The 23,250-nt window shown below is 44.0% G+C and overlaps 2 protein-coding genes across 3 annotated transcripts; one reads left to right on the top strand and one right to left on the bottom strand.

The window, feature by feature from the left end:
* Positions 1-2,115: 2,115 nt before the first annotated feature.
* Positions 2,116-9,206, top strand: NUP42 (nucleoporin 42). 2 transcript variants are annotated; one of them, XM_078857133.1, is made up of 8 exons: positions 2,116-2,259; positions 4,520-4,913; positions 5,226-5,320; positions 5,453-5,526; positions 5,666-5,746; positions 6,834-6,912; positions 7,148-7,219; positions 7,553-9,206. In XM_078857133.1, exons 1-8 carry the CDS (start codon positions 2,172-2,174, stop codon positions 7,966-7,968), a joined length of 1,299 nt encoding a protein of 432 aa, XP_078713259.1. In that variant the 5' UTR covers positions 2,116-2,171; the 3' UTR covers positions 7,969-9,206. The 2 variants fall into 2 exon arrangements, with proteins under 2 accessions (XP_078713259.1, XP_078713268.1); XM_078857142.1 differs by lacking the exons at positions 6,834-6,912; positions 7,148-7,219; positions 7,553-9,206 and having other exon boundaries at positions 5,666-6,748.
* Positions 9,207-9,970: 764 nt separating this feature from the next.
* LOC144932747 (cyclin-dependent kinase 2-like) lies at positions 9,971-22,060 on the bottom strand. Its single transcript, XM_078857155.1, has 7 exons — positions 21,603-22,060; positions 20,662-20,739; positions 18,949-19,069; positions 17,690-17,860; positions 12,355-12,456; positions 10,625-10,828; positions 9,971-10,498 (listed from the first exon to the last, which is right to left on the bottom strand). The coding sequence occupies exons 1-7, from the start codon at positions 21,764-21,766 to the stop codon at positions 10,388-10,390; spliced, it is 951 nt and encodes a 316-aa protein (XP_078713281.1). The 5' UTR covers positions 21,767-22,060; the 3' UTR covers positions 9,971-10,387.
* Between the last annotated feature and the right edge of the window lie 1,190 nt (positions 22,061-23,250).

The following is a 23,250-nucleotide window of genomic DNA, read 5'->3' as shown; positions in this document are numbered from 1 at the left end:
TGTAATCGGCCCACCGCTGTTCCAAACAATGCATTCTCCCGCACTGCTCTCTGCTGGCCATTACCTAGAATGGGTGGTGGTATCTGCATCCAAGCGCTAAACCACGGCTCCAAAAAGCCCCGCTTGGCTTTCCACATCTGACGAGAGATTGGGCGCGTTGTAGCCAGTGCAGATGCATACCTGACAACCCATACGGATTACCCGTATTCTTGTACAGGGAAATTGAGTTTTAAAGTCCATGAGGCGTACAGCCGTTTCAGTACGGGCACAAAGAGTTGCCTATTTGTTTTTGTTTCTCCCTTGTGATGAGACATTGTAGGATGAACGTTGAGATTTATCAGGGCATGGGGTGACCAATAAGGTCTGAATTGGTGTGTAATAAGGTAGGCACTGATAAGGGGTTGACAGGTATACAGATATTCTTTGGAACATGAATTCCTGCAGTCACGAAAGCTTTAAGTCAAGAGGTATGCAGATTAATATCTGGTACAAAAGATGTATTACCGAAGCTATCAACAGAAGGTGTGTACGTGTGGTAAATGTTATGTTGGGTAAACAGGACGAATGATCACGAGACTAAAAGAACAGAGAAATATTAAATTATCCCAAATACAACTGTCAGCAGTAGCAGAACACGCGTGCCAACAAGGACACTCAATTGATTTTGATAATGTTGAAGTTTTGTGCAAAACTATCAACTACTGGCCAAGACTAATTAGATAATCTATCGGAATTGAAAGAAATCAAAATAACTTGAACCGTTCGGATAGCTACCGCCTTAGTGCTGCGTGGAAGCGAATCATCAAATAATATATTATTTAAATGCATGCCTACAAAGGGCATTACCGTTGGTACGGATATTTGAATCAACAATAGACTCGCATAATGCACATGCTTAATGTACGTTGCCTCAGTAATACCCCCCCCCCCCCCACATTGTGCAAGAGCGCAGGAGCGTGATCAACACATCTGCGCCTCTACATTAAGGAACGAAACAGGTGGACTTCTCCACAAATCTGGCTGTCGCCTGATGAAGCTAGTTGTAATAACTGGCGAAACGTCGTTCTCAGATTGTAAATGTTGTGGCTTGGCTCTCCAACACACCGGTGTGCTGTACTAGTGACGAATTGGCACGTTCTGCTTACAGGACAACCCCTTACTGATTGGCTGTGTCGGGTGGTGGCGGGTTTTAACGACACATTTACGCGATCTAACCCAAACACCTCTTATTATGGAGGTATGCAGATGACTACTATACAGCATAATCTATCGTTATCCTGTAGTTTCTCTCACGTGTGTGCCCCCCGTCCCCGCCAACGCACACTGACCAGCGTGGTGAAGTATGGTCAAATTAAGCCATATGGGGGACACGCACAGTCTGGGGCAACGTATTCAACACACGCGATTCGATACTGGCAACGTGTGTGCGCCTAGATCGATGTTACTGTGTATGGGATTCGTTACATTCATCATTCCCATCACCACATAACTGGACATCTATTAAAAAGTGATTCATAGCTCATCGGATTCCTCCAGTACAGTATATATATAAAAGGGAAATATGTGAATGTGTGTCTGTTCGAAATGTTTAGCATATGCAACAAACTTGAAATTTGGCATGTGGGTAGCTTCCATACTGTACACAATGCAAAAAGTATAAAAATAGACTTTTGTATTTGGGGGGGGGGGGGGGCGCATTAATGGATATATTTTGCACGGCAAGTGAGCGGTGACGTCACAAGTGAGCGGTGATGTCACCCGCATGCGGTGTGGTGCCTGCTGACCTCACGCATCCCCCCGACCCTCCGCGTAGGCCGTGAATTAATCCAAAACAAGAATCCAAGTCCCGGGCGATGCCGGGTAGTAATAAAGCTAGTTATTATTATTTCTATTATTTTTCTATTATTATTTTTAAAAATTTTATTTATTTTTACCTACGTGACTTTACCAAAAAAAACCTAAGAGTATGAATCATTGCAGTCACGAAAGCTTCAAATCTAGAATAAAGCAGGTTCTCAATCAAATAAATACTCTAGCCATATATTATGATTCCGGTAATCGATTCAAACCGCACGACTCGATTCGTGCATTGCTAGCGAGACGATGAATCGACGCCAAACTTCCATTCAATAGGAATCGAGTAATCGATCCACGCGCACGCTGCGGCCGCGATGGTGATCTGCCGCTTCTTCCTGCAGGGCTTCTGCCGCTTCGGCGATCGCTGCTGGAACGAGCACCCGGCTTCGCCGCAGCAATCAGGTTGTAAAGGGTCGCGCCGCCGTGGCGAACGGGCAGGCGAGCGAACGAAGCCAGCGGCGGAGTTTTTTCTTTCTTTTTCGCTGTTTCGTTCATGGGGCCGTCGCTTGGGTTGACCTGAGGATTGTTTTAATCGTGTGACCAATCAGGCGCGTCGGTTAGGATCACGTGGACCCTCGCGGACCAATCGCGTTGTCGGGAAGATAGCAAGATGGCGAAAGAGAACTTAAATTTCGATTTAAAGCTTTCGTGACTGCAGGGATTCATCTTCTTGGTTCTTTCGGTAAAGTCACGTAAAAGGAAAATGATAAAAATGAAACATAATAAAATTCTCACGACGTTTCGGCCACAACGCAAGTAGCCGTCCTCATGTGATTATTATTTGCCTTCTACGTGACTACCGAAAGAACCAAGAAGATGAAAGAGAACTTGTTGGGGCCCGTCAATGCCGCTGTTGGTTGATGTCATTATACTCTTGGGTTTTTTCGGTAAAGTCACGTAGGTTAAAATAAATAATAATGAATTAAAATAATAGAAATAAAATAATAAATCACTTTTATTTCTACTATTATTTTTATTAGGTTTTTTCGGTAAAGTCACGTAGGTAAAAATTAATAATAAAATCAAATAATAGAAATAAAATAATAAATAACTTTTATATCTATTACTATTATTTATTAGGTTTTTTCGGTAAAGTCACGTAGGTAAAAATAAATAATAATAAATTAAAATAATATTAATATAAATAAAAGTGATTTTTTTTTACCTACGTGACTTTACCGAAAAAACCTAAGAGTATGAATCCTTGCAGTCACGAAAGCTTCAAATGTAGAATTGATGTCATTATTTATAGTTTGGTTTAAACCACTGGGAAATCGGGACAGTTTCTGACAAATCGCCTGGCAAAGCTGGTTTGTAATCGCCCGCGAAACATGGGTTTGTGTCTCCAAACACACAACCGGTGGGCTGGAGTAGTAAACTAATTGGAGCCACGTTTTGTTTTCGTGTCGGGTGGTGGAGGGTTACGACACATTTCTACTCGCGCGAATTAACCCAAAACAAACCTTTATTGTGAATAATTAAACGTTTCTGGTCGCTCCCACCCTACCTACGTGACTTTACCGAAAGAACCAGAGTATGTAATTCAAGTGTTTGTTTTCCTTTCCCACCCCCCTATGAAGTTCATTAAATTGTAAAGACACTGCCCGACCTTTATCGCCACTGACATCACCAGCGCACATTGCAACTGAATAACTGGCAATTGTTATAATTGCTAACGTCTTGCATCTAATTGGCACAGTCTCTCATTACTTAACACCTCCGTAGTTACCCATCTGGAAGAAAAAAAATATTGCACACTGGTCTTATTGAACATTTGAAAATAAAACGTTTAAACAAGGGACGTTGCTACTTTACACGAGGTCACAGCAAAAACATTACACGTAACGCCACAATCTACGCTTTCCTCAACACCTTACAATTGAACTGTGCCTGTTGTATCTAAACCAACGTTCGTCGATTGTAGATACATTTTCATCGCCTCGTTGGAAGTCCGCGTTGTTGAGATACTGATCCCCGTATATATAAATGGCATTTCACTACAATGTATTGGCACAGTATACACTTGTAATGTTTGTACAGCATACACACCACATTACGTGTTTGCTTTGTATGCCATTTGACGATCCAGGGATTTTTACAGGTGAAATGTTTTAATTCATACAATGAAACTGATTGAACGGCAAACTTTGGCACCACTACAAAGTGTATTAACCTATGACCAAATCGCCCGTAATACGTTAGATCTTGTCAAATCTAGAAAGCTAAAGTGTTCAACTTGGATAGGCGACAGGTTCAGCTATTGCTGGCCGTTTTGTGGACAGCAGAGGGCAGTGCAGCAATATCAATTTTCTGTCCTGTATTTATCTGCTCCCACGTTTTTGTTCCCAGCCTTCACCAACCAACCCACTAACAGGTGTTAAAGATTGTCAAATAAAGTCCAACGACCTGCACGGCGAGGGGAAGCCCTCATCCAGGCTTGTACATTTACAAAGTGCAATAAAGTTTATATTTTAATGCTGTAAGAGACCAAATTCCATGTTGTAGTCCTGTGTTGTTCTTTATGCATAATGTAATGTTATAAACGAGGTAAATTTCGTTTGGAGTTTTCACAGAATTGGATACATGTTCAGCCTTTGTTTTTTGCCCAAACATGCGTTCCTCATCTACTAATGCACCATCTGTGTCCCATGCATTATTTCAGGATATAGTAACCGAGAAGACGGGTTCCAAAACCCCCAGCAGCACCAGGGTCGAGGTGGTGGCCTTCTCCCCACCCCTAATTATAACAGAGGAGGCAGGAGCGACTACCACGGTGGCAGATATGATGAGAGTGACGGCACAAGTTATGGGAGGAACCAAGTTGGTGGGTTTGGAGGTGGAGAAAGAGGTCGCAGCGGTAGGGGAGCCTACGAGGAAGACTTTGGAGGCCGAGGTGGGAGAGGTGCCGGTGGATTTCAGAGCCAACGAGGTGGTTGGCAGGGAAGCACTTGGAAAAGTGGTGGTTCATCAGGAGGAATACACACTGAAAACAAATTCTCTGCGCTGAGCAATGCCAACAGTGAAATGGACGAGGTGGACGAGATCGCTCAACTTGTGTATGTATGATACATACATACTTATTTAAAGCTGGATTGATTTAATTGGTTATTCGTGCATTTCATCGCTTGCGTAACGTTTTTTGGAATTTCATATTAAAACTGGCTTTGTAATTTGACATTATTTTGTCTTTTTATTAAAGATTACATAAAATTAGCAATTTTGGAGGGTAAATTTTGCTAGAAAACTTTCGAATATTTTGTCAACATTTTGAAAGATCAACAGGAAAAACCATTTCATTGGCTACCATTTGAAATTGAACAGTATCACAAGCTTTTGGTTCTGTTACGTTTTGTGTGTTGTGTGAACAGCATTAACATAAAAAAAGACATGGAACATTGGGAGAGCTCAGGGCTATGGTACCTCTCGTGCTATGCACCCACAAAAGAAAGAGCTTGCATAACAGGTCTGTTCATGATGGCACTTGAAGTATCGTATTTGAAAGTAGATTTAATAGTTTGAGGACTTACAAATAATTTTACAAGAAAGTGATGTGGTATTAAGGCTGTAAATTTGTTTTATGCTGTTTCTGTTGAAGGTTTTATTGACCTGTCACCTGAAGAGATTCGCTTGGAGTACTACAAACATCGAATGTCAAACTTACAGGAATATGTACGTAATGTAAATGTCATGGTGTTCATTAATGTTGTTACAAAATTTTATATAAGTGCCAGTGTCGGGACTAATATTTACGAAGTCATGTTTTGTATTTTTTTAATACTCATGCAATTTTCACATTTTTGCCATGTAGTTGGATATGGTCTCACAGCTAAAGGAGAGGTGGCGACAACGCAAGTCTGAGCTAGCCAACCCCAACTCCCGGGATATTCTGGTGCGTGTTTTGAGTTGCATATACAGCCTGTATTCTTGACTTCTATCTTCAATGTACCCAAGTATTGTGTTGGTCTGATTAAATCGGCCTGGAATGCACCCAATCTCGATACATCTCAGAAAGCTAAGCTGGGTCGAGCCTGGACAGTACTTGCATGGATAACCATGTCTAAAACACATTATAGGCTGTTGTAGTTATGTTGTGGGGAGCAGCACAATCCATTGTTACTTCACTATCTTCCCATGTATATTCTACCCACTTGCACCAACATGCACTGTCCAGCGTGATAATGTATGGTCAAATGACGCCCACAATCTGCATGGTGTTGGGAGCTCTCATCCAACAATAGTTTGACAAAAGTGATATACGGTGCATGTACCGTATTTGCATTTTCAGTTCAATTATAACCTGTCTTCACTTACATGACTGTATGATGCACTGTATAACACAGCTCTGTCAGTCTGCTGCTGGATGAATATATCTGCGCTGTGTCAGTCATGAGGATTGGTTGACCATGCTTCCAACACTGGTCAATGTGGGTTTGTGAATAGCCCAGCACCGTTTCAGATATTACTCGCCATTGAAGTTAGCCAGGGTTGGGAATCGAACCTAGGTTGTTAGATTCATAGTGCAGTACACAAACCACAAAGCAACCACTTCAATACCATGACGTATTGTACAATAACATGACTGGATTATGCAATAATTTTTTACATAAAACAAAAGCTTTTACCCAAATGGATTTATGTTGTCCTTTCGCACCGTACGTAGCCAACCGTGCTAATTGTAGGTGCTGTCAAGTTATGGTAGTGTCATGACAGCAAATGTAGCTTTGAGGTAAAGTGAGGATACATGGAATGGACATTTACAGCCATTTTTGCACAAGTGTTTCACGATACAAATTTAATTTTATACTTTATAAAATCAGTTTACTTGTAACTCTACAACTTTTTGAGTTGATTAAATTTGTTAAAGCACAAGTTTCTTATTTAACTGACTTGTGATGTCATACAAATTATATTAAAAACGTTAGTTTTATTCAATTCTAGCATTCATGGACATCTCTTTTGATGCATGCTCTTTTCAGATTGCTGAATTAATTAAAAAACCCCAGGCATTGCCAGCATTTGGGATTTCTGCGCAGCCTTGCTTCAACCAACCAATGGGTAAGGAATGAAATAGGGCCACTTAATTATATATATATTTTTGTTATCTTTAAGCATGTGTGTAAAGTTACCATTTCACTTTTTGACTGAAGTTGCATATGGCAGTGATGTTAATATTTATTCGTATATAATCAAACTTTTTTTTTGTTACATCAAAATTGTAGTCTTTGGCATAAAAACATAAACTTTAGCTGTTTTTATTTCATGCTTAAACTTTATATTTGTGCATTTGTAGGGTTAGCATTGGTAGGGTTTTCACAGCCTGCATCTTCTCGGCCAACTTTCACAAGCAATTCGCAGTCTTTAGGTGAGTTCGTGTTTTTCTATATTTTCTCGAAATATTAATCATTGGAAAGCTACTTTCTAATTTCTGGTCAAATGTGTAACATCCTGTTGACAACCGGGCACTCCATAACATTGGGATGGAATGCATCGCCAAGTGGCCCAGAGAGCTGGTTAAAAAATGTTAAAATTATTTTAAAGTGATCTTCACATTCGATTTCGGTAATGTCTTTGGAATGAAACTGCTTAAAATATCTGCATGCCCACCAGCATTTTGGTGACTCGCCCCCAAAATAATCCAATCAAACCAGAATTAAATGTCAAAAAATATACTACTAATCATGTTGACCGTGTGTAGGTTTTGGAGAAAGCGGCACAGACAGCGGGTTTGCCACTGGTGCAGCACCTGCATTTGGGATGCCAGCAATCGCAGGATCAAGTCAAGGTTTTGAAGTTGCCCGATCCTCCACATCCGCAAGCAGCTTTAACTTTTCATTGCCCTCCAACACACAGCCCTCACCCATGGTGGCCAGCCAACCAGCAATCCAGGCTGCGAATTTTAGCTTTTCACTGCCAGCTGCTGGAGACAAAGGAGCAGGATTGTCATTGGCAACAACCCCTACCAGTTCTGTGGCCTTCAAAGTGGGGGAGCTGCACACACCCAATGAGGAGCTGACACAGAGAGATCTGCAGCAGTTCCAGGCAAAGAAGTTCACGTTCACCAAGATCCCACTCAAGCCGCCCACCCCGGGGCTTCTCAGGATTTCCATTTAAATTGAAGTCAAGACTCCATGAGTAATTGCATTGGCATGGATATTTTTCCCCACTCTGCTGTGAATTTTACAAATTATAGAAATTGGAGCTTTAGTCATTGTACCAGAAGCTAGGAGTATGTCCCCATAACTCAATGAATCCTGTGGTACAACTCATCTTCATTGTCAGTCCAAGCCAGTGATGGGCATTCTACAGCCACCTCCAAATATTTTTTTAGCGATTTAATTTGATACCTAGGAAGGAAGATGGGCTAAGCCTATCCCTCAACCGGATATTTTAACTCAGCCTTGTCATTGTGAGCCAGGCACTTTGACAGCCATCCAGTTTGATACAAGTACATAAACAACCGGTAACTCATTATCATCACCGCCTTTTAGCAAAATGAGACTTAACATTCAGGAAGTGGCCAATGTAAAGCAGATTGGCCTTTTCCAGAAATGTTATACAGGTATCTTTCGCTTTACGAACGTTTGACATTTCATGTTGAAACAATTGACAAATTAGGGACACTTTATAATTTACATAATTTAACAAAATAAAATTTCCGTGTTACCAAAATTTCATATTTAATGCAACATGAGATCAAACAGGAACCATCCGGGAGGCTGTAATCCATCAGCGACAGTGTCACGGTATCCCTACAGTGCAACAGTAATGCCTCCACACCATGTTTCCAGTCATTCCAACATGCAGATCTTTTGGCGAGTCTCTGAAAAGGTTAATTTTGGTTTCCAATTAATTATTACTCAATCTTTATTATTTATGTTTTGTAAAAAGTTGTGTATTTTTAGGTTAGTTGAAATGACTGAAACGTACCTACTTTTTAAATTAAATTTCGTTTTGGTTTGTTCTTTGAAGAATGCATCCCTTTTGTAAATTTGAGGGAAACCTGTGAATTTTTTTTGTTCCAAGGTGGTATTATGAACAATGATGTTAAGGTTTCATGACCCAAGTTTTCATGTTTGACTGGTGGATTGACTGGGAGCATGTGGGCTGTACATTTTGTCATGTTTGTGTTCAACAGTTGTTGGAATTGTTGTACACTTAAGTTTATTATTGAATTCCTAACTTTTAAATCGTTAATATATGCCGAATTGTTGAAGTTGTGAGTCTTATTTTCTAATAAGCACTTGTTTCAAATCTGTTTAAATTCAGATTCTAATAGATGGCAACAGAATTCAGTAGAGAAAAGTTTGGTATAAGGATCTTAAGTTTTATATATATCAGAACCATTAAAACATTTTGGAAAGTACATGTTGCTTGTGCTGTCGGTGATATGGCCTCGCGGTAGTGTGTTCATTGATTATTGCAGATGGTTCAGTCCGAATCCAGCAACCTCCCCAATTAATAACGCTCATGTATTAACCATGGAAATGCACATCTGCCTCACTGAACATTAGGGAGTCTATGATGTAATTTGCAAGAGAAAGCCATTGTGCTACGTCATTGTCTAGATTTGAAAATGTACCCCCAAGTTTCTCAAAGATAGAGCAATCCTTGCCGACTGCACAAACCTGTCAGGTCCATCCTGAAAGAACTGATACTGAGGCTTTCCTGAGTACATAAATGTTAATTCTGCTATTGCCATATTCTCCCATTCAAGAGGATGACTTGTGGTGCAAAACATACACCATCTGTTTTACTTTATTTACTTATAGAAATGTAATGCCAGAGGCCCATAGGACATACCTGGATTAAATCATCCTTGGGCATGGGAGAAAGTATACATTCTTTACACTTGCATTTTTTTTTATTTCGTGATCCCTTTAGATCAGTGGATAAGAGTACTGGAAACCCTGGAAAGGACACATTTCAAAGTGTAAATTTCAGCTTAATTTTTATTTTGGACAATAAAACAAGTATTAGAACACCTAAGCAACATTTAAGAACATCTTTCTGTATTTTAAAATCATAATAACCCATGTATACTACAGAATCTGTTTTACACCAAATATTGAAATGCTTTTTATTCAAAATGCCTACTGCTTTTTCCTGAAGGGCTTTTTGAACAAGCCCTACCAAATCACTGGAGAAAGTTTTGCACTAAGGAAAACAAACACATTTTAGTACTTTCTGTAGAGGATGAGAACCTCCGACCATTTACTTATTAAGTTATATAAATTTAATTTCAGAAAGGTCCACTGGCCATTTTCTGTATTAAATACTAAATATTGTTCCTAAAAAATATTTAAGAATAAGTACAATTTTTAAAAGGTAAAGAATAACATACCAAAAGTAACTGGAATAAAATATCCTGCAGTTTCTTTCAAATGGTTGCTACACATATAAAACATATCTCCAATAAGTGTGCCTCAAAAGTTATTAACACAAACATTCCTTATATAATACAGTCTATGACTACAGCAAGCCAGCTAAGAAAAAACACTGGCATAAATGTTTGTATCCCCTGCTTGCTGCCCTACGGTTTTGCCTTTAAAGTTGGCACATGATGTTCCAAATTGTGAAAGAAGTGATGGTTGAGGGCAGCCTTGGCCGAAACTCTCCTGGTTGGGTCGTATTGCAGCATTTGCTGTCACAAAAACAGACAAGGTACATTGCAACAATATAAATGTCCAAAGCATGTGATTTTTTTTTTAGATTGCATTTTCAGACAGAATTTCAACCAGTTTAAACACATTGATATTATTTTCCTTACCATGAGTAGATCGTGCCCAGCGGCGTCCAGGAGAGGCACCACCTTGGTGAGGTCCTGGGCACACCAGCGTGGAAAGGAGGGTTTGTAATCCGGCAGCTGCGTGATGCCCCGCCACACGGTCTCATCCGGTGTGCCCAGTGTGCGGAAGATGCGGAACAGCTGATCGATCTCCGAGTCACCAGGAAACAGAGCCCGCCGCGTCAGCTGGGTTTGTCGAAGGGAGAAGGAACAAATACGCAAGCAATGCAACAGCATCGACAATGCACTTAGAGAGTTTCCAAATAAGCCGTGCCATTTCATTTCCACCATAAGTGCAATCGAGGAAGTGCGCTTTTTTGTGAGCTGGCTCCAGAGATTCCAGCCTTCGAATCTGGGTATCCACCCGTAATTTGGTTGTTTAAGTATAATCAATGGTCCAATGGCGGAGCCAGGAATTTCAGGTGGGGGGGGGGCAACCCCTCCAGCAATGAAAAATTATAGTAAGGACTTGTCCCTTGCTTTTTATTCGACGCGTGTGCGGCGATGGCGAGGGTCGAATTGGAACCGTGTGTAATCGGCATCACGCTCCCTTAAGGTATGCCTTCAGGGAAGTGGTGTACTATCAAGCAAACTGCGCACAATTCTGAGTCACTTATAACTGCTTTGCCATTACGTATTGCCAATTATGGACTCGGACTTGTCCTATCATCTCAAGAGTCCCTGGCACAATATGCTACACAGTGGCAGTGGGGGTCGCAAAATGCCGATTTATTACTAATAAACCCCAATGATCCGATCGAAATTAGGGATTCTAATCGGATCACGTGCCACCCCCCCTCCCCCCCACTGGCTCTGCCAGTGAAACAGTCTCACTCTGGTCACGCAAAAAACCCCATTACATTAGTTTTTCACTTCATTTTGCTAAGTTCCAGCTGTGAGGATATATAGGTTTGACTGCAATGCCACTTTCTCTGTATGAGAATGTGGGAAAGACCAGTGCCACCAGGACAAGAGATTACTTGACAGGATCTGAGAAGTGGTTATCTGTTTTCACAGGCCAACTTTTAAAAACATTTTTTAAACGATGCACTACACAAAAGTTCTGATTTAATACATTACTTTGTTTCATGACATGACACTGATAATACAATTAGAATATATTTAATAAAACGACATTACGCAATAAGTGCAACCAATTGAGCATCATTTTCTCGTTAGACCATCTGAACATATGAATCTGCATCTTCTCCATTAGACTAATATTCTCCAAATTACTTGAAAGTGACCATTTTAAATAATACCACAGCTTAGTTACGTACTGCAATGTGGGGTTTATTTGTCCATGTACAGGCGTGTCTTGCTTAAAATGCTAAACGAAAACTCGTTAAACGATCGTTTTCCCATTGACCCCCATGCATGTTAAAAGTTAAATTACGTTTCAGCCCCATTATGTTCTGCTCTTGAACAACCTTTTTAATGTGATAAATACTAATTATAATAAAAAAAGTAATAACACAAATGAAACACTACACGTGAAGAACCAGTGCTTGCAGGTGCCTGGAATTTATTTGAAGGGTATCTACCCTTCAATATTAGTGGGTAGAGTGAGCAGCATGGGCCATGCAGGACCGCCGGTTTAATTACTCGCCACTGATGTTAGCCGTAGCTCGGAATCGAACCAGGCCTACTGGGTTCACAGCCACGATGCGGGGATGCGAGCGTGACTTTCTGTCCAGTGTTGACTCCAGTACCATCTCAGCAAAGATGCAGCCGAGGCTCCAGACGTCGACAGCGGTCGAGTAGTATTTGCATCCCAGCAAGATCTCTGGCGCGCGGTACCACAGTGTCACCACCTGCAGGCAGCAGAAGCAGCGGTATGAGAGGCCCATGCTCCATGCCGCTATTTTTGGTGCACCTTACTTTACTTTTTGCACCACCCGGCCTGTGTGTCAGGCCGGGTGGTGCAATCATTACGAGTGCACAAATTTGCATATTAAAATGAAGGTCGACTCTGCCCATCATACCCTCCGGGGTAGATAAATTAGTTACCAGTGTGTAAACGGCTGTCCTACAAAAAAAACTCGTCACTTTCTTGGTAACCACTACATTGATCTTCGTTACTATGAATCGTGTACCAGTATAGGGCAGTACAGCAAGCTGACCTACGTATATGAATACTTATGTTTTATCCATCGTGCATAAAGGTTTATCCAGGCACTCAAATTTTGTCTAAACAAACAAAAACTTGATTCGAAGCTTTCGTGACTGCAGGAATTACTTTGGTTCTTTTGGTAAAGTCAGGTAGAAAGAAATTAAATTAAATAGAATACCGATTGCAACACAAGCAACCATCATCAGGTACAAATGAAAGAGAAAAAAACATAGTAAACTTGGAAATATAATGCAAGACAACACAGAGAGTGGCTAACGGGGGGTCGCTGGGACTGATTGGCCAAATTAGAGCCCAAATTTGAATTGGTGATGTGAAATTGGCTGGACCGATCTTGGTCTCTTCATCCCTCACTGTTCCGTGCCTGTTGGGTACGGATTTTCTGGGAAAGATGCCCATCAAAATCCTAATTGACCAGGGATGCATCGAATTGCCCTCGGGTCGGCGTATGGCATTCCTACCATCCCCCACGAGGTTGCGCACGGCATGCACCACCGTTCAGGCGCTGGCGTCCCGAACGGTGCGCATCCCACCAGGTGCACAGATGTTAGTTCCTCTCCGCCTTCGGAAACCTCTCCGCCTTCGGAAACCTCTCATTCCGGGTTCAACGGCGGGCGGTGTTCTCATAGGGCCTTGGAATACTGCGGCTCGAGGTTTGGAATTGGTCGGTGCGCAGACGCTGCTATCTGGGGATCGAGACCCGTTTATCCAAGTTTTGAATGCTGGGCTACACACGACCGTTATACCGCAGGACACCGTGCTCGCTCATGCAACGCCGTCGCTCCAGGCCGATTCGACGGTAGGCCATGTCGGAACCATGCCTCGGTCACAACCACGCTCCAGCCTCGATGAACAATGGTTGGATTCGCTCTGTCCATCGGCTGTCAATTTGTCAAATTCCCAGAGGGATAAATTATGCGCTCTGCTACTGGAATTTTATGTTTTTAGTAAATCTAAATTTGACATTGGATGCACTAAATTGTTGAAACATCATATTGATACAGGTGATGCTGCGCCCATCCGCCAGAATCAGTTCCGTTTAAGCCCTGCTGAGAAAGAACATGTAAGGTTGGCTGTCAATAACATGTTAGCTGCCGACATCATCCCTCCATCCACCAGCCCGTGGGGAGCCCCCATCGTGCTCGTGAAGAAGCACGATGGTAGTTTGCGATTTTGTATCAACTTTCGCAGGCTAAACTAAATTTCAATAGCAGACGCGTACCCCCTCCCCCGTATGGAGGAATCCCTTGATGCCTTGGTAGGGGCACGTTACTTTTCAACCCCGGACCTCGTCTGGCTTCTGGCAGCTGCCACTTGACGCGGATTCTAAACCGAAAACAGCCTTCGCACGCCGCAGGGTCTGTTCGAGTTTAACAGATTGCCCATTAGACGTCATTGTCTTCAGCCGTACTTTTGATGAACACCTGCAATGGTTGAGGGCAGTTTTTGTTAAAATAAAATGCGTGCGGCCGAACCTTGAATTTAAGCTATAAAAATGCCACCTCTTGCGTGAATCGGTGCGCTACCTTGGCCACATCGTCAGCCGGTCGGGTATTGCCAGACCCCGAAAAAAACGATTGTGTCCGCTCATGGCCAACCCCGACGTCGGTGGGGGAGGTGAGGAGCTTTATCGGTTTTGAGTCCTATTACCGACGATTTGCGGCGGGGTTTGCTTCCATCGCCAAGCCCCTCCATGCGCCGACGGCCAAGTGCATCAGGTTCCACTGGGGCGAGGAGGATGTATTTAATTCACTGCGCGATGGGTTGGTGAATGCCCCTCCACTGAGCTACCCAGATTTCACGTTGCACTTCATTCTTGACACGGAAGCGAGTAACACTGGCATCGGGGACGTTTTGTCGCAAATCGTTGACGGGGTCGAGCGAGTGATTGCATATGGGAGCCGGGTATTGTCTCCAGCGGAGCAACGGTATTGTGACACGTCGCAAACTGTTAGCAATCGTTTTTTTCATTCAACATTACCGACCTTACTTGTACGGGAGGCACTTCACTGTTCGTTCCGATCACACCGCCCTTCAATACGCGTTGCGAGTCGACCAGCCATCTGGTCAACTCTCACGCTAGCTGGAAATCTTGCAAGATTACGCATTCAGAGTCAAATATCACAAGTGCAAACAGCACTGTAATGCCGATGCTTTGTCTTGCCTGCCAACGACAAACAAGTGTGCATGCTTCCTGGGATCGGGTCGCTGTAAGCAGCCGGTTGACAATTTGCCTCAGCACCTCGCTGCTACGGCCGAGACAGGTCCTAGGGTGGGCCCTGAGGGTACACTCACTCAGGATTTGTTGCTCGGCCTGACCCGGGACGATTGGGGTCGCCTCCAGATGGAGGATGCTTCGCTCCTTAGGTTTCGCAGTCGGGCTAGTAAGCCTGCGAAAGGGGATGACTGCAATGGTCTCGCGTCTTTTGTTTCGCGCGACGGCCTCCTAATGGCATGGGATGACAGCCTGTGACAATACACAATCGTTATGCCCACCGTGCTGTGGGGTAAAGCCATTTGGGCCGTGCACGAATGTCTCTTGCATTTAGGGATGCACAAGACCTTGGACACACTCGCATTTCATTTTTTTGGCCCGGCATGGCCAAAGACATGGCAGATTTGCTGCAGGGCTGCACTCATTGCACGTGACGGAAGCCGCCTGCCCGACCAACTTGTCCTCCTCTGCAGTCCTCGGTCCCTTTCCAGCCACTCCCGAGGTAATAAGTACCTGTTGGTTTGGTTATAATATTTCACACGTTGGCCAATGACATGGCTGCTCCCAAACCAGTCAGCAGCAGCCATCATAGAGGCCTTTGTCCAGGGCTATGTCCTGGACAAGGGTGCTCCCGAACGGTTGCTGACCGACCAGGGAAAAAATTTCTCGTCCACCTTGCTGCGGGACATTTGCGACATGCTGGGCACGCAGAAAATTCGTACCTCCCCATACCACCCGCAGACTGATGGTATGGTTGAGCGATTGAACCGAACGCTCACCTCCATGCTTTGTCACCAGGTGAGCCAATCGCAGCTTGACTGGGATCTGCACATCCCTGGTGTCCTGACCGCTTACAGAATGGCGCCTCATTCGGCCACGGGCTACTCACCTTTTTACCTCATGTATGGCAGAGAGGTTGACCCACCTGTGGAGGTGCAGTTGCGTGTAAAACCGGCTTCACGAAAAACTAAATTGTCTGACCATATGCGATTTAACCTCCAAAAGTTGTTCGAGGCCAGGGAGGCCGCACAGGAAAATTCGGTCGGGCGACAACGTGCCAACGAACGGTTGCGGAACCCTCGGGTGTCCACTCATGTCTGGAAGGTAGGGGACAAGGCCTGGCTCCACTGCCCCCAGTTGCCGTTGGCAACGTCACCTAAATTGCTTCGGCCCTGGCGGGGTCCTGTCAATATTGTGCAGGTGTTGCGTCCCGTGTCAAAGTTCAATGGAGCCGCAGATGTTGGTATGTCCATCCGTCGCACCTGAAACCCTTTGTCGCGCCGCGATTGTCTGTTTCACATTACCGGGGCAGAACGTGTGGTGTGTCCGACGAGCCAGGTCGGTGTCTGCAGAACATAACCCTCAGCGCAGCCATGTTGTTGCGCCCTCAGATGCCGAGGGAATGAGCCCCCCACGGCCGTCGTCAACGGCCGCTTCCGTCGACATGGGCTCTGCCGCCGACCCGAATGTCACCCAGGGGGCGCCGGCCTCTTGTCCCCCCTGTGAAACCCCCATTACCATACGACGGCCCTGCAACACGGACCCGTTCAAGGGCCCCAAGATTTTCATGACCCTTCCCACACCCTCACACGCACCACGACGCACACCTACCTTCGTGTCGGCCGGGCTGCCACGGTTGGTGGCCCTCCTTGCCTGTGACTTGCATTCGGTCGTCATGTTGTTGTTTTAATTGCGTGGGTCGTGGGTGCGGCGCCGTGACGGATTCGTGCGGATACCCTCTTTGCGCGTTCTTGTCTAATTGTACATTTGTAAATAGTATAATTTTTGTACAGGTGGGCTGGGGTATTTATGTCGGGTTGTTCTTGTTGTGTTTTTCTTGAGGCACGCGTAATTGTTCTGTTTTTCACGGTTTCGAGGAATTGTTGCCAACCGGGACGGCTGGGTGCTATGGAGGGGGGGGGGGGGGGTAATGTCGTGGCATGGTTGGCCACGATCGCCACTACTCATAGCCGGCAGTACTCGCTCAAGCCAGTAAAGAGTATAAGGGAGGCCGGACCAGCTCAACAGTAATGATGGGCAGTTGGCCCTAGGCAATCCCTGGGGGGAGCATTGGGACCAACGGGGGCCTGGGGGATGAGGTCATTCACCAGGGCCTTGGAGAAGGTTCTGGAAGGGAGGCGTGGCCAGGGCCGGAGTGAGCCGGGACCCTGTATATAAGCAAGGTCCATAAACAGCTCAGCTCAGTATCATCCGGCTGAAGACTGAAGATCAACCTGGAGCCCTGAAGAGAGAAGAGCCCTGTGGGCAAAGCCGAACCCCTGGCTAGGGTGAGGCTTGAGCTGTACCAGTGAAGCTCCGAGCTTATAACCAGTGAAGACTCCAGAGAAGACTCAAGCCCCTGGCAGTGTAGGCATAGTGATTTCCAGAAAGAGGCAAGCTAGCCGGCTATGTAGGACATCGGGTGAAAGGGGCCGTTACCCCTTTGTATTGTAGTTTGTTAAGTTGTAATAAACGTGTTGCCTCAAAGCAAGCTTCCTCCAGTGTATTACCCACTACACATTTAAACTTGATCAGCACAAAACATAACACTGTATACAAATAAATTATTCACTATTTCAGAGCTTAGGTAATGTTTTTGCAATGCAGTTGGATCTGTTTATCGTGCCTCAGTGAAGATCAGATTTTGGAACGTATTTGGGTCTAAAGCTGTACACTGAAGAGCGCAGCCCCTCCCCCTTGCCTCGTGTGTGTACGTGCGGAGTGGCACTCCGAAGGCGCGCGCCAGCCCAAAGTCTGCCAGCTTGATGGCGCCGTCGGCGTTGATGAGCAGGTTCTGCGGCTTGAGGTCACGGTGCAGGGTGCGCTGCGCATGGCAGAAGGCGATGCCCTGCAGCAGCTGGTGCATGTAGCTCTACCAACAATGGCAGCACGTTCGCAACAAAACAGGTCCCAAGCGTAACATTATTGAGAAATTATTACATGCATTTTGTGCAATGCCTTAATTTCAAGCATTTAACAACTAGAGAGAATTAACTGTGTTCCTGGGACTGTGAATACTTAAATGCGTATTTTAGATGTAATTTAGCATCAGCATTGCCTCAAAATACAACTCACGACTTGAAGATAAGCATAAATTACCCCATATCTGCATCAAACTGGTTACCCAGTTAATCAGAAACATTTTAAGTAACTATTGTTATGATAATCGACGTGCATGTTTTTTTTTGGGCCCAGACACAAATATATTGGCTACTAGTTATGTAAATAAAAAAATATTTGATCAAATGCTAGATTGGACCTCATTAAGAATCTGATCAAAAGTTAGTTGGCGATTAAAGTAATGTTTATACTCAGAAATGAAATAATGTCGACATGAATGCAATCAACTTGCATTCATTAAAGCATACAGGATGCCTCTGGTGTCTGCATAGATTAAAAAAATAATTACTCTGATAATAATAGGATCTGCCAATAGTGGCCCCATATCAACGTGGATAGGAGTTATTATTTACTTGCTACAAGTATTTACAAATAAATGAGTACTCCTCAAGGCGCATTATTCCAACATTTCCCTTCATTTGCATTAATCCAACATTTCCCTTCATTTACAAATACATTTTTAAAGGATTATTTTGCAAATGTCAGCGAATGTAATCATTACTGGTAGGCATGGATAACTTAACAAACGTCTACTACAACCACCCTCATGACACCAGGGATTTGGATACTGGAAACACCTCCATGGGAAACAGTTCACCTGGTCTCTTTAAATTATATTTATAATAAAACCAAGAGAGATCTGTGTCCAGTACATCAGAGTAAAGTCAGTTGCTTGGTGTCGTGATGTGTACATTTAAAAGAGAGAGAGCAAACGAGGGAAGGAGAGTGCTGTGCATAAGAGGAAGCCTAGGGTGGTCTAAGTGGACAATGTGGATGCTGAAGCCATGGTGAAGCTGTATGTAACGTAACAATTTAGTGCCACAATAAGAGAAACTTTACCTTGACCAGTGGCAGGGAAATCCCTAATGGGGGTGCATTGTCCATATACTTCTTGAGGTCCTGGTCAAGGAACTCAAACACCAAGTAAAGCTTGGTCTCACTGTGAATAACATCCAGGAGCCTGCAAATGGATAGATACAATTCGGCCCCCACAGCAGGGTACAGCGATGCATTGATTGATATCAATTCTAAAGTTGTGTGTATTGGGATCGTGTGTATGACCCCCCACAGCCACTCGTGGCCACCACACTCACGACAATGTAAAAGATAAATTCTTGAATTGTGACAATTCATAGAATGGCTGAGGTTGACCATCGCTATATGCATAACATGCAAGATTTTGTACAATTTCATATTGTACTAATCTGAAATTACCAGGTAATAAATAACTTGACGTAATTTATCAATCACAGATGTTGTAGAGTATTTGAAACAATACATACCATATACATACGTTTGTTGTCAAGCATTGGTGAGGCACCACAGGGGCATCTTTGTGTATTTGCTGTATTGCTAAAGCTTTGTAGGCTGAAGCGGTGCATTGCTGTTTGCCCATATTTGTGCACCCGTGACATTTAATGCCACTGTGAATTCAGCTCTCCATGGTGATATTTTTATAGACTACAAGAGATTGAGGGCAGCTAACATGTCAAAACTCGAAAGCTGGGTGGGCCCATCCTTGTTTAATAACACAGCAAAGCCACTAATGCCACAATTGTACATGCATAATAGAACAGAAAAGCCTTTAAACATTACACACTTGTTGTTTGTGTGATGTGCTAATACAAAATTACACTTAATTACACTATTGAATTGTCATGGTATGAGGTTGTTCAAAACAATATACATATTTGGTCCTATTTCCAATGTATTTCAATTAGTGCTATCCACGTCCTGTCAAAAAATATATATATATTTGGGTGGCTGAGTCCAAATTAAAATCCAGGATCTTGACCGTGCCACCTCAACAATCTGACCAAAGCCAACTAAACACGAGAGCTGCTGACACAGCATACACATCATAAAGCTGCTTCAGTTACCTTGTGCACAATATAACCGGATTGATATAACTATGATTCTACAAATGATTTTGTTCAGGAAGCCTGATGGTCAATTTTAAGTAACCTGTTATTTTACAGCATCAATTTTTGTCTTCCTCTCCAAAAGTGGAGGGGCAAGGGACAGTTGCCTCCAAACATTCCCATGAAGAGCAGGTTAATACGGCTTGGCCATGTTTACCATATAAATTGGCCATATATCACATGGAGTATACAATGGCCACCTGAAAAAACGATAAGTGGAGGGCTGTGCATTAAATGACAGCGATCAATGACCAAAGAACTTCAGAAGCTGGGTATCACATAAGAGGCAAGATTGCGGCGATGTTTATGTTGAACACAAGTAGCCAATAAGGATGTACTTGACTGACTTTTCAAATCTCTGGGTTTAGTACACTCACATTGCCACATACTCTTAGTTCTTTCGGTAAAATCACGTAGGTAAAAAAATGAAATTAAAATGAATAGAAATAAAACAATAAAAATCACGACGTTTCGGAGGCAACACAAGCTTCCGTCTTCAGGTGAAACTAAGAGTATGAATCCTTGCAGTCACAAAAGCTTCAAATCTAGAACTCACATTGCCATCAACAGCACCATCTATGAACAAACTGGGCCTGGACAGCTAACGGCTGTGGTCACAGAGGCGCGTTACCTGACAATGTTCGGGTGGTTGAGCTCTCTCAGCAGGGCGATCTCCCTGATGGCCGTGCTGGGAACTCCCTCCGTCTCCCTGCACGGGGATCACCAACGATGCACCGTCACTTTTGCAACTTAATTCATCCTAGCTGGTCTCTTGAGTTCTCACCTGGTTAAAAAAACTTGAAATGTTTAAAGTTAACGTTTTGCAATTCAAAATTGGCACATGCGGCCAAAAAAATAAGTCCTGTAAAATGCGACAGAAATATGAACCCATAAACAGGCGCTTGTATCTTCCATGAGTTCCTTGTCCTCGTCTCGCTCGTGGGCAGATTCCAGTCTCCATTTATTCAACACGGACGCGTCCATATAACACTAGTAGAATACATAATGCAGCAGCTGCTGTGGTATATTGTCGTATTATGCAGTTGCTGTGGTTATAATGGAATGCATTTTCAAGTATGTATTGGCCGAGGTTGTTAGCGCACTGTGCAATGAACCTGACCATCTAAGTCCGATTCTCATGCACGGCGAGTTACATCTGAACCAATCTTGGGGCCGACCTGCTTCACCAAAACTCAATGAACAGCGTCAAGTATCGCCAAACAACCGGAACGGAATTGGGAAGACTGCGTCCAGTAGTGTATGAACAAGGTGTTGTAATGCAGTACGTATTTGTAATTGTAGTAACTGTGGGTTTAACTTGGTAGCTGTTATTAATGTATGTACTGTATGTATGTCGAACTTCTTGCGCACCGTACTAGCCAACCGTGATAATCGTAAGTGCGGGGAAAGGACAACAAACATGACGTTGTTAAGACTGTGCAGTAGCCGTGGTTAGAACGGTTGCTTCGGGTCTAATGCAGTAACTGGAGTTATAATAGCAGTAGCTGCTGTTACTCGGTGGCGGTACTGTATCACATCACCGATCGTTTCGCTGGAACCAGACCGTCTTACGTGTCAAGGCGAATCTTCTTCAGCGCCACCGTCTCTCCCGTCATCTTGTGGCGCGCCTTGTAGACCACCCCGTAGGTGCCCTCGCCTATCTTCTCCACCTTCTGGAACAGGTCCATGATGCCCTGCTCGGGTTTCCCGAGTCCTCCCGAAAGAGACTTCGCCATGGTAAGCTCTGTACAGCAGGCGCGCACTTGATTTACCGAGCGGTGTTGAATGCAACGCTAGTCTCTTATGCAATTTTACTCGTAAACAAAACGAAAAAATTTACGAAACAAACAGCTTAAATACCGCCCGTTGCTTCGCGGTCTCTCCCGTGTTCGGGCAAGGCTGTGCTTTACGGAACGCGAAGTTAAAGGCCGTTATTGTCGTTGTTCAGCGCATTACAGCAAGCGGCGCGCCGCTTTACGCGCGCCAACGTCGACTTTCCCGCGCTCTGCGATTTCCCGCCAAATTCTCACGGGCGCACTCTGCCGACGTCATCGCGACGGTGTTGCCGGATTGGTTGGAGGGGTTGATGACACGGCGGTGGTGGGGGGGAGGGGCCTTGGCACAAGCGTCGTGGTGACGTCACCGCCACTGGTTGTTGTCACAGAGTTCATGGGGTCGCCGCGAGAATATATCGCGATATATCGTGCGACATCGACATCCACGATAATCGTATCGTCAGTTTGTTTAAACTAAAAGTAAACTCCTGTATTTTTAGTTTTTTACCAGGTAATATTGTAATATTGAGCAATATTGCTTTTTATTTCCCAGAAGCGACCTGGCCACGAATGATATCTCAACGAAGAGGCTAATCGTCGTCGCCATGTGGAAATGTATAGCAGCCACATACTCTTAAATGATTGATGTTGATTCTAAATGTGGAGGGGAAACCCACAGAGGACTCGGAGACAAATCCACGCGACTACGGGGGGATAGAGACACTGCAAACTCCTACAAATATTACAGCAGGCGTCAGGGTCGATGATCGAACCCACTACCACCTGTATACCAGGCGAGGTAGTCAACATCTCACCACCGTGGGTGCCCACACTGTCGTGATTACTGTTGCGCGTGTAATAATGATTAAGTTGTAAAAAAAAGTACAGTGTCTGCCACCCGTGTGTTTCAAACAACACGCATTCCTGTCAACCCCTTATCAGTGCCTACCATATTACAGACCAATTTAGACCTTATTGGTTACCCCGTGCCCCTAAACATCTCAACGTTCATCGTCGGGGCAAACAGAACTCAACAGTCCTGGTTCAGCCCCATAGTCCATCGGCTAGGATATAAATGGGCACTGCCTAAGGTGCCAGGAGTTTGGTGGAACAATGTTTTTATTTCGTCAATACTGTATTTTAAGTGAAAACAATTTATAATTGGAGAAAAATATGATAAATCTCTGCAGTAATTATATAAATTACTAGCAGAAGTACCCGGCGTTGCCCGGGTGAAAAATATATTTCTTAATAACCTTACATATATACACACCCTCACCACTCACAACTCACCCTCACCATTCACCCTCACCACTCTCCCTCACCACTCTCCCTCACCACTCATCCTCACCAATCACACCCTCACCAATCACCACTCACCACTCACCCTCAACACTCACCCTCACCACTCACCCTCACCATTCACCCTCACCACTCTCCCTCAC

Source organism: Lampetra fluviatilis, chromosome 1 (genome assembly GCF_964198595.1).
Source record: "Lampetra fluviatilis chromosome 1, kcLamFluv1.1, whole genome shotgun sequence".
NCBI lineage: Eukaryota > Metazoa > Chordata > Hyperoartia > Petromyzontiformes > Petromyzontidae > Lampetra > Lampetra fluviatilis.
The sequence above is the reverse complement of the archived record's forward strand: the minus strand, read 5'-3'. Positions and strand labels throughout refer to the sequence as shown.